Genomic DNA, 12,557 nt, shown 5'->3' with positions numbered 1-12,557 from the left:
GTGTGGCTTTTGATTATCCAAAGATGGTGCAACATCATCCGTGCATTCTCTTATTTGCTGGACTGAATCATTTATGCTGATTGAAAATAAAAAAAACATTGTTGCTGACAGCATATCAAGTACACGGGGTGTGCTGCTAGCAATATGCATGTTGTATAAAGACACGATAATCGTATTAACAATGATTCTAAACCCATACTATTTATATCGGGTATATAACTGGTCCTTTAAACGAGCGATTACAATTTGCAAGAAGTTCACTGATGCTAGTTTGTGGAAAGAAATTTTGCATTCAAAATGCACTTTAGAGAGGTTAGTCACTACTTTTTTATTGATGGCCTATCTTACAAATAGACCATCAATATCTGATCAGTGAGTCTGCATCCCCCGGCACCCCTGACAATCAGCTGTCACTATTTGCATATGGAAGTTTTCAGATGTTGCCAGAACACATTGGCAGGGGTACAGATCTGCCCCTATTTAGTTAAATAGGGGGTGGATCTGTAGTACCCGGTTATGGCCTCTATGGAGATTATGGATTTGCAGTGTTCTGTGAACATCTGAGAACTTCTGTCCACCTCCTTTGTCGATAACAGCTGACCCTTGCTGATCAGATATTGATGGCCAACAATAACAAAAAGTAGTGGTCAATCCTTTTAAGGGTGAGAACGCACTTTACGTTCACCTACTTGCAGTTCAAAACGCACCTTTTGGGCTTAATTGATTTGACCAAAGTTGCCTTTTTCTGAACTTTAGTGCTGAAAACGCATGCGTATTTACCGCATTTTTTATGCGTTTTCAGCACTTTACATGCGTTTTCACCAGCGTTTTGACAGATGCGTTTTGAACATCAAGACACTGCCTAATAAAGTTTAAACAGTCAAAAAGAATGAAAAAAGAGGAAAAAAAAAAAGAAAAAACTATATTATTGGGAAAAATAATGAAAATAGACGTAATTCATAATATTATAGCGCTAATATACATTTTATCGGAAATATAGCAATAAATGCATATTTTTCATAAATTTAATTGTCGAATTTTGTGTGTGTAAAGGGACATAGCAAATCATTATTTTGATGTCCAAAAAGCATGGACTACCAAAACGCATGTTTTCTGCACTGAAAAAGCAGGCAAAACGCAGGATTTTGAAGGAATCTTGGTTTTTGCCATTTCTCATTGACTTCAATGTTAGCAAAATGCTGCAGAAATGGCAAAAACAACTGACATGCTGCTTCTTTGAACGCATGGTTTTTGCCACAAAATATGCAAATTAAACAGCGTTTTAAAACGCAAAGTGGGGTCTGGAAATCATATTTATCCATAGAATATCATGGAAACGCAAAACGCAGGCCATTTGGCATGAAAAAGGTGCTTCTCAAAACGCTGCAGAAACGCAGGTAAAAACGCAAAGTGCGTTCTCACCCTAAAGCTTCATTTAGACGTCCATGTAACACGGTCGAAAACTAAACACCGTTGGGGTAAAACTATTCCATTGTCCTTCACTTCTCCACTCACGCTACTTACAGCATTCTTTTGATAAAAGACGATATGGTGATTTTTGTCACCAGTCATTACTTGACGGAATCTGTCCATGTTGATGTACACGGACTCTAAAACATAGACTCTAATAGCCAAATATACATTTGGCTGACGTATCATTTTAATAAACTGTATTGAAAAGTGAAGTCCTTTTTTAATAATAGGAGTCAACCATATAGTTATATAAATTCCAAACATGCCATAAGTTTTTTTTTTTTTTTTTTTTTGAGAATTACACCTTATAGCATCTTTAACATTATTGTCCATCGTGGAATGTATAGTTGGTGCGATGAGGTCAGAAAAATGCAGATCTCCTTTGATGCTTGTGTTGAGGCAAGCTGTTATCAAGTACATTCTTATATCGAAACATAAGATGGTGATGACAAGTAGCCATTCCTGATGCATGAGTTGGATATGTGGTAAATGGAGAATGTTCACAGCATTCTGAGGAATCTGTGCTATGAATACATTGGGCTTAAATTTTAACCTCTGATCGCTTCAGTTTAACCTCTTAGATGCCTCAGCCTCATGTATATATGTGACCATATGTATATGTAGACCTCTATGTGAGAATTTCCTGATATTAGTAGAGATGTGGATAAGTGCACAGTGATAATACATTATTCTCCCCTGCATCTTCTGTATTTGAAAACAAATTTGTTCCATGAAGACGTCTTTGTTAAATATTTTAACATAATGTGGATTCATGTTATATATGGCCAGTACATTCTTCTGATTGCATAAAATTTTTAGGATCTCCACAACACATTGCTAATTGGTATTTTTTCTTTAGCATCGCTCTTGAAACTTTGGTATCGCGAGTTGGAGGAGCCACTAATTCCACAACAATTCTACAAGCAGTGCATTAGTAACTATGAGAATCCGGATGCCGCAGTGTCCGTTGTGCAGCAGCTTCCTGAACTGAACAGACTGGTGCTGTGTTACCTCATCCACTTTCTACAGGTATGGTGTCACAGGAGGGCAATGTAATCACTCCTTTACTACTCTCCTAAAAAGGTTGTCCAGGAGTGATATGAAATTCTCCAAGGAAACAGATGAATAGTGGCAGACACTGTCACATAAAAGTCCTTACTTTATTGTAGGTGCATAAAAGGTGAGAGGGTCCAGGACCGGATGCTGGTGCTCAGGAGGACGACGGCCGTTTCGCGCAACCGCGCTTCTACAGGTCCTGGCATTTTAAGGACTCATGGAAGCACGGTTGCGTGAAACGGCCGTCGTCCTCCTGAGGGCCAGCATCCGGTCCTGGACCCTTTTATGCACCTACAATAAATTAAGGACTTTTATGTGACAGCGTCTCTCACTATTCATCTGTTTCCTCTTGGATTTCTTCTGGACTGGCTTCCTTACAGTGAGCACTGCTACACAGAGCCTTTGTGGATTTTCACAAGTATGCCAATCACAGACCTACCGTCACATAACCGCTTGCTCACACTGAGAACACTGGAGAATCCTGATAGCATCCACTGCTCACGTGCTCAGAGTTCTCGAGTCTCAGACCACAGACTTTAACCCCAAGCCTGGACATCCCTCTTAAAGAAAGGGAATCTGTCAGCAGGTGTTTGCTGTGTAATCTATAGACAGCATGAGGTAGGGGTTAAAACACAGAATTCAACGATGTGTCACATGTCACACTGTGTGACATTATCATTGCCGTGAGTAGTTGGATGGTGCCATGTTGTCCAACTACACCGCCTTCTGTGATTACCAGATCATTGTTTAGAGACTTTGTACATTGAAAGCTTATTGTGGACGGGGGCAGCTATTTCAGCTCTGCTGCATTGCTCAATCTAAAAACTCAGACCACTATGTGCAGTGGTTCTGACACAATCAAAGTGATACATCGTTTGAGACAGGATCTCTTTGCCAATATCACACTGCTCTCAGATTACAGAGCAAAAACCTTTTGACAGATTCCCTTTTAGTATTCCCATTTAAAACAATGCAGCAGCCTGGTGGCTGTACACAAATTACGCCCGACCAGTATTTTCTTCCAAGTGTCTGGGTTGGCAGTGCAAGAGGTGAGGACGGAGCTCTTTATATTCATTCATATTGGACTAGAAACCACAATAATATGGCAGGTTGGACACCACGGTAAATTGTCTGGTTCAATAGAATTTGTGACTAAATTATATTTTATTTCTGTATTTCTTAGCTTTTAAATTCTGGCAAAACTCCTTGGGAAATGTTTGTGTGATGGTGTGTGACGTATGTACAACTTTATCTATATGAGAAGTTTCAAGAACCTTTTACAAATACACTTGATTTAATTATTGATCTGGAACTTTAAACCAATTCTGAGCCGCATTCATGATCTCCCTGCTTTCCTTGTTAACATAGTGTCTGTACAGAGCACATTCATAAGAGAACACCATAAGAACAATGAAACAAGCAACACAAATTCAAGGCACTTAAGGGGACTAAAATGTTTTTGTTTTTATTAAACATTAAAAAAATAAAATTTCAAATGCCTCCCTTGTTTTCTTTTACAAAAAAAGTAAGCATATTTGGTATACCCCTCACCCCCATCATTAAATAAAGTTGTCAAAGCATAAAATTAATTAGCCCTCACAGCAAATGCCTTAAAAAGGTTGTCAACTACTCTACAATTGATGTCTTATTCTTGGGATTGATCATCAATGTCTCATTGGCCTAGGTCTCTGCTGATCAGCTGTTCTCGGTCCCGGCGGCGGCAGCCAGTGGCGGAAATGCTCAGTTTTAGAGCTGCTCCATCTTTTGATAGGGCCTGCAGCCAGGTAGTGCACATCCTCCTCTTATTGATTTGAATAAGAGTTGGATGTACAGTACCAGGCTGCGACCGCTATCAGAAGACCGAGCAACTGCGGAACTAATCATTTCTGGCTGCCTGCTGCCACTGCCGGCAGTGAGAACAGCTTATCGGCGGTGGTGCCGGGTGTGAGTGTTGGAACCAGGCCGATCAAACATTGATGACCTATCCTAAGGGCAGGCCATCAATGTTAAAGTATTGGACAACCTCTTTAAGAAGAAAAATGCAAGAATTGTATTTTTCAGTCCCACCCCCTCCATAAGAAAATATAATAAAAAGCAATCAAATGTCCTATGTATTCTGATATATTATCAATAAAACCGTCAGTTTCCACACAAAAAAAACAAGCCTTGACAACTCTATGAACATAAAAGTAAAAAAGTTACGGTTCTCAGAATATGGCGGCACAAATCATTTTTTTCTTACTACTTAAAGGAAACCTGTCATGCATGCGATCCATGTGTAAACCATAGGCAGCATGGATCAGAACCTGGCTGCACGATTGCAGTCAGGTATAGTATACTCACCCATAGCCAGAGATCTATCAGTCACCTGAAGCAGTGTTGGGAAAAGCTGGATGGACCTTCTAACCATATCTTCTCTAATAATGCTGGAGCATGCCATAGAAAAATGTACTTGGCTGTAATCGGCGCTGATTCATGCTGCCTGTGGTTTGGGCAGCAGAAATGGCCTGACAGGTTCCATTTAACAAATAGAACAAAACCAAACTTGTACAGTTTTTGTATTACTATCGCTGTAATCACAGAAAAATCATATTGGCAAATCATTTTTACTGAACTATGAGCACCGTAAAAACAAGAAAAAAAACACATGGGAATAACATTTTTTTATCATTTCACCATACTTGATATTTTTCCCTTTTTTAAGTGACTTATAGTTTTCAATGACACATTCAGGTGAATTGTATAGTAAACTGAGTTCACTGGATGAACAGGCCGCCTGCTGTCCAGACTTTCACCAATAGAAAGCTTATGAAACCAAAAATTCAGCAAATACCAAGGACTGTTGAGCCGCTAGAGTCTTACATTAGACAAGAATGGGACAATATTCCTCTCCCAAACCTCCAGCACTCCTCACTTCCCATACACTTGCAGAGCTGTAAAAAGAAGAGCGGAAGGTTCACAATGGCAGACAAGGCCCTGTCCACCATTTTTGCACATCAATTTCTAAATTAGACATTTTTCCATTTAATTTAAAAAAATTAACTAACATTCACCTTTTGATCTGTGTTCTGTGGAGAATTATATTTGGCTTTAATATGTTTCCAAATCATTGCATTCTTGTTTTCTTTACATTTTACACAGCGTCCCAACTTTTTTGAATTGGAGTTGTATAAGTGCTTAAAGAGGACCAACCAGCACGATTTTCTTATATGAGGTAAAGACAGTGCCACACTGGCACTAAGATGCTGAATCCAGGCATACGTGATATAGAACGCTGTGATGCTAGATCGATTAAATATCTTTAATCAAAGTAAGCACTGCACTTTGATTGTTGTGTACAATGGGGGCGGGTCTTTGTGGGGCGGGTCCTTGCGTTTATTCCTCATCCTCCGGTATCCTCTGGCATGGCCCACTTTTCCTTATGTGAATATTGCACCATTGCTGTTGTTGGCTGCACGTGCACATTGCCACAGTACTGAGGTCTTCATTAAAATGACAACAGAGTCCAGGCATGTGCATGCCGTGATCTTGGCGCCATTTTATTGAACACACTGCGGTAAAGGCAATGAGAAGCATCACGCATGCGCAGATGTAAAAAAAACATAATAAATCTGTGCACATACCAATCCTTCTCATAGTCTTCATCGCAGTGTGTTCAATAAAATGGTGCCGGTAATCGTGGTATGCGCATGCATGGACTTTGGCGCCATTTTAATGAAGACCTGAGTACTGTGGAAATGCGCATGTGCTGTCAAGAACAGTAGTGGTGGCGTAGCGCGATATTCAAATAAAAAAAGGAGGCAAGACAAAGGACACCGAAGGAGGAATACATGCGAGGAGTCGACCCACAAAGAACCACATATGTTGCACACATCAATCAAAGATATTCAATAAACCAAGCATCACAGCTTTCTATAACAGGTATGCGTATATTCAGCATCTTAGAGCCAGTATGGCATTGCCTTTACTTCATATAGCAAAATCCTGCTGGTTGGTCCTCCTTTAAAGGGTTATTTATGTTTTGTTTAAAGGAGCGCACTGCTCCAAAGCCTCAGGCTTACTTGCAATGGACAAGAAAATGGACACAGAATCTGGCCAGATTCAGCAATAAAGCCAGCTTCTGAGCAGTGCTTGCAAGCTTTATGGAAAAGAACTTGAAAGTGCTGCCCAGTCCACCACTTATAGACTGCAGAAGTGGTCAGTAACCTAACCAAGAAGCAAAACACAAGAATTAAGAAAAAATTATCTCTACTCTTGAGGACGGAGAGGATTTTTAGTAAAAGATAAATCGCAAAGTTGCTCATTTTTTAAAATACTTTGCAATTGTACCCATTTTACAGGCAGGGCTCACATAACAGTGCTGATTTCTTGTTTTTACAATTAGATCCATACAAAAAAATAAGGCATCCTATAATAGTAGCACGTTAATAAGCAAAAGAAAAAATGAATATCTGACTTCTCTTTCTATTTCTAAACAGATTTTCTCTCAACCTTCCAATGTGGGCACAACAAAGATGGACGTCAACAATCTTGCCATGGTCATGGCTCCAAATTGTCTCCGCTGTCAGTCAGATGACCCCAGAATTATTTTTGAGAACACGCGGAAGGAGATGTCTTTTCTGAGGATGCTAATTGTCCATCTAGACACGAGTTATGTTAGGGGGTTGCTGTGAGAGTGGAAAACGTCAGCTATTTTCTTCTGTTCCTGTTACTTTTATATATCAGAACTGTTTTCTCTTTTTTTAAGAGAACAAGGTGCGGTCCCTCTAGAGGATTATACGTATACTAGAGTGTCAGGATATTTCTAGCACTTTTCAGATCTGTGCTTTTTGGAGGTCATTAGTGCCAAAAGCATTAAATATGACTTCATCAGAGGTGCTCGGTGAACTTGTGAAAGCATGTCTGCTCTCGGTGGTGGGAAAACAATACCTTCTTTTTTTTTCTTACAGTGAATGTTTCATTGTATAAAAGTTTCCCTCGTGCAGGGACGTTAAAGTGAGCTGAAAATGAGCGTGAGATAGATCATCGGAAATCAAGGCTTTGTACTATGTGCTATCTCTCTGGAGGGGCCGGAGTTCTTAATATATTTTGCATTTTTCTTTTTTTTAATCTTTGTATTTTAATTTTGCTTTAAGCTCTCAGCTGTAATGTCAGCGCTCAGGGTGGCCATTGTGACTCTACATGATAATATGTCAGGCTTTTTATTCCACTAATGAGTCTGTTGCAAACTTGAATAGCTTTTTCAAGGTGTGAATTACATTTCTCCCTGTTTACTATTGAATGCAACATGAAACTAAACCATGCTTGTGTGACAATGAAGCAAACTCATGTGCTATTAAATGTCCTGACCTCGCGGGTGCAGCTACCACTGTTTATTGGTGTTGGAGCAGATGTGAAATTAAAGGGGTTGTCCACTACTTTTACATTGGTAGCCTGTTTTTAATATAGGTCATTAATGTCTGATCGGTTGGGGTCCGATACTCTGCACCCCCGCCAATCAGCTGTACTCGGTGCTAGCAGCCAGAGATGCTCAGTTCCTTATCCGCCACATCCACCTACCATTCAAATCAATAGGAGGCAGATGTGCAGTACCCGGTCGCGGCGGCTACCAGATGACGGGGCCACTACAGGGCTGAGCATTTCCATCTGCCTGTTGAAACTTCTGACCCCGTGATCAACTGATAGACGGGGGTGCCAGGTGTCAGACCCCAGCCAATCACACATTGATTACCCATTCTTAGGGGCACTTTGCACACTACGACATCGCAAGCCGATGCTTGAGATGCAGTGCGCGATAGTCCCCGCCCCCGTCGCAGCTGCGATATCATGGTGATAGCTGGTGTAGCGAACATTATCGCTACGCCAGCTTCGCATGCACTTACCTGCCCTGCGACGTCGCTCTGGCCGGCAAACCGCCTCCTTATTAAGGGGGCGGGTCGTGCAGTGTCCTAGCGACGTCACACGGCAGACGGCCAATAGAAGCGGAGGGGTGGAGATGAGCGGGACGTAAATATCCCGCCCACCTCCTTCCTTCCGCATAGCCGGCGTGAGCCGCAGGACGCAGGTAGATGTTCCTCGCTCCTGCAGCTTCACACACAGCGACATCGTAACATCGGTATTTCCAAATTCATGGAAATGCCAAACCCTACACCGATGATACGATAACGACGCTTTTGTGCTCGTTAATCGTATCAAAAAGGATTTACACACTACGATATCGACTGCGACGCTGGATGTGCGTCACTTTCGATTTGACCCCACCGACATCGCAGCTGCGATATCGTAGTGTGCAAAGTGCCCCTTAGAATAGGTCATCAATGTAAAAGTAGTGGACAACCTCTAAGGCTTTTCTAAGTACCGTAGTTCCTATAGTTCAGTATCTCAAACAAAGGTTTTCATTTGATGCTTAAGAAGTGAAGACAAAGCTTCATTTACAAGGTCTGGCACATATCACAAGATATGGTGAATTATTGTATTGTCTATGATCATTTGTTTGGAAGCAGTCATAGCTGTCAGGATGTAGTAATTTAATGCTACCTGTTCAGATTACTATTTTCCTGTGAGACAGGACAGAGCTTTTTTTCTTTTCCTGTAACCCATTCACCTGTTGTAAAATACTCATCACTGTATAATTTATTGTAAAATTATAGTCACTTACAAATCTTGCTAGCCTCCAAGATTTGCATTTCTAAGATAGATTTGGTGACTAGGGCATGGAAAATATGACCTGCATTCAGACAGTTTTTCTAAATAGCTTTTATGAAAAGAAAGTAACGCAGAGAGTGGCCATTATTACACCTTAGCTTTCCTCAAGTGAATGGGGTTAGTTTCAATGTCAGACAATGCTTGGGTGATGCTGTGTCTGGGATCAAACCTCGAAGGCAACCAAACAGCAGGATTTTCATATATAAAGTAAAGCCAGTGCTATACTGGCTCTTGGAGGCTGAATGGAAGCATACCTACTGCTCTGAGATTGGATGTTTTATTTCAGAAATATGTGCAAGTAAATTTCCAGCTATGAACTGCTATTTGATGACAGGTGCAACAGGAAGGGAATATGGGGGGTCTTGTTATCTATTCCTGCCCCTGTCTGTCATCCTGGCCTTCCTTCCTCTGTTGCCGTCATAGACATTAATTCCGGTGCAGGCAGACAGACGGGTTGGAATAGATAGGAAGACCCGACCCACATATTCCCTTCCTGTTGCACCTGTCAATCAAATAGCAGTGCATTAATGGAACTTTACTTGCACATACTTCTCAAATAAAACATCCAATCTCAGAACAAAAGTTATGCTTAGATTCAGCATCCTAGTGTCAGTATAGCACTGGCTTTACTTTATATATGAAAATTCTGCTGGTTGGTTTCCATTAAAGGGAATCTGTCAGCAGGTTTTTGCTGCTTCATCTGAGAGCACCATGATGTAGGCAAAGAGATCCTGAATCCAACGATGTATCACTTAGATTACTGGGTGCAGCTGTTCTGACACAATCAGAATTTTTAGATTGTCATGTAGTCCCACTTACATCAGGCTCTCTATAGAGATTGATGCCTCGATGTCAATGTACAATCAGAGGAGAGGGCATACCGGACTACTGTGCAAGTGACATTGTAGTCCCAGCATTGAGAAGTCCTGATGCTTCAACAAACAGCAAATAAACAACAGATCAAACCTTGACAAGATTCAGCTTACATAGCAAAACCCTGCTGACAGATTCCTTTTAAAAGGAACCTGACAGCTGATACATGCTGCCCAATTCGTGTGCAGCATGGTATGTTTCAATCAAAAATACTGTGGCATTTCAGAGAAAAATATACTTTAGTAGCCACCGAAGACCAAGACCATGCTGTAGACTAGTCAGAATGGCAGGTCCCCAGAGGTTTCTCCACGCAGGCTCCGCTGGATTGACAGGTCTTTGCCTACGTGTGTGTATAGGCACCTGCTGGGGACCCACCTACCTGACTAGTCTACAGCACGGTCTCGGTCCCCAGCCGGCTATTAAAGTATATTTTTTTCTAAAACATTGCAGCGTTTCAGAGTCAAACATACTTGGTTGGGATAATACTTTTGGTGCCTGATACATGATGCCCACAGATTGGGCCGCATGTATCAGCTGTCAGGCTCAATTTTAAATGTTGTCACCAAATATACAGACAGCAAAAATCCCGATCTCTTTGCATCACTTTATTTGTACTGTAACACATGGGTGCTCCACCTATACAACTGGCAATCTAATAATTTCACAAACAGGAGACTAGCTCCAAAAACTGTTGCAAAAACTGCCCGGGCCAATATCTTTTAAGTCCTACAGATAAGGCACAGAGCTTGTTCTGGCAGCAGATCGTGTTTACAATGTACTGTGATTTTTTTCAATGTTTTGACCTGGGACTGCATCTTTGTTACTGAAGTGTGAAATCTGTAATTACCCGTGCTAACAAACATCAGTTTTCACAATTCACTGGAATGCAGAATAATGCGAATACCCATCCGAATAGTAAACATTCAATACCAAAATATGTATAAATATGTGATAACACAACTGTTATACCGCACTGAGCAATACATTGCGATAATGTAACAGGTTTTGTGCACATTTTCTAATGAGTTGTCCATCAGATGTCTGTTTTCTGACCTGCCCTAGAAATATGAAAGATAAAATATCATTACCAGTTTCTAAGGGATACAATAGTATTCTAGGTTATCTAGTAAATGGAAACTATTTTATCCAAAACTGAATTTTCTTACTGTGATTGTTGAATTTCACTGACACAAATCCAGATCACTGTTTTACATTCATTTTCTTGTTTTTGTCTGCTTTGTTACAAATACTTACAGTATACTTTAGACTAGGTTCACATAAGCTATTTTTACAGTACCAGCAGAAATTGAAGTTTCAAAAATCTCATGCACACCCTTTTTTATTTTTGATTTTTTTTTTAAATCATTAAATTTGAGAACCCATATAAGAAAGTAAAAAAATGCTGCAAAAATATTTTTGCAGCGATTTTATTGAATAACTTTAACTTTATTAAACAACTACGGTAGATAATGTACATGTAATTGTCACGCTCCCCGGGTCCTCGGCTCCCCTTCCCGGGTCCCCTGCCCCGCTCCCCGGCTCACCTGCCACGCTCCCCGCGTCCCAGTCCCTTGTGCCCGTCCTTCCTGGGCTTCCTGGCCGCCGATCCCGGCGCCCGACGGCCTCCCAGGCCCTGCTCGGCTCCCCTGCGTCCTCCTCTCAGCCTCCTTCCCTGGCTTCTGGCACCCGGGCCGCGCGCACGCGCATTAGGGCGCGCGCGCGGTCACTGACCCTTTCTTAAAGGGCCAGCGCCCATTAACAGGAAATGAGGTTAGACAGGTACGGGGTATAAAGGGGGTTCTTGTCCAAGGGGGCGGGGCCTGATCTTCGTGTTCCCTGAGCTAGGAGTCAGGTCTCCTGGTGTTACTGTGCTCGTACTCACCTATCTCTCTTTGTAGAGCCGTGCCTGCTTCGCCACCCAGTCTGCCGTATCCTGAAACCCGAACGCTGTCCATCTGCCATCCTGACAGTCCGCACCACCTCGGATCCCTGCGGTGACCCGTCTTCTTGCTCCCAAGGTTCCGGACCCCGCCTGACATCATCTCGGCTTCCGAACCTGAGCTGCGTCACCCGGACTACCACCCGTAACTCCGTAGTCCCAGGGACTTCTCCGCTATACCTGTGTGCAAGGACTGCTCTGCTGTTTCTAGTGCTCCAGCTGCCGGACTCTTTGCTACCATCTAGGAGTTCGGTCCAGTGGATCCACCTCCTGGGCCTGCCCGTACACCTGGCCCTGACAGTAAGATCAGGCCATGGATCCCGCTGCAGCACTATTGGCCCTGCAAGAGGAACTCCAACGCCAGCGTGAAGTCCAGACCCGCATGCTGCAATTTATGACCTCCGTGGACACTCGCCTGTACACATTACAAGCATCAATGACGCCTGCAGCACCCAGGTCTCCCACTAGGCAATCCACGGCTCCCGCACCAGTGGCAGCCGCGTCGGATGCT

The 12,557-nt window shown here is 42.2% G+C and overlaps 1 protein-coding gene across 2 annotated transcripts in view; it reads left to right on the top strand.

Annotated features, from left to right (window-relative positions):
* Positions 1–9,795, top strand: part of LOC142311447 (rho GTPase-activating protein 39-like) — a 129,752-nt gene extending 119,957 nt beyond the window's left edge. For both annotated transcript variants that reach the window (XM_075349894.1, XM_075349893.1), the window contains 2 exons: positions 2,333–2,502; positions 7,008–9,795. In XM_075349894.1, coding sequence (XP_075206009.1) covers positions 2,333–2,502; positions 7,008–7,202 — 365 coding nt within the window. In that variant the 3' untranslated portion in view covers positions 7,203–9,795. The remainder of the gene's footprint in view (positions 1–2,332; positions 2,503–7,007) is intronic.
* The last annotated feature ends 2,762 nt before the right edge of the window (positions 9,796–12,557 follow it).

Source organism: Anomaloglossus baeobatrachus, chromosome 5 (assembly GCF_048569485.1).
Source record: "Anomaloglossus baeobatrachus isolate aAnoBae1 chromosome 5, aAnoBae1.hap1, whole genome shotgun sequence".
Lineage (NCBI taxonomy): Eukaryota > Metazoa > Chordata > Amphibia > Anura > Aromobatidae > Anomaloglossus > Anomaloglossus baeobatrachus.
Note: the sequence above shows the minus strand (reverse complement) of the source record. Positions and strands in the feature narration are given on the sequence as shown.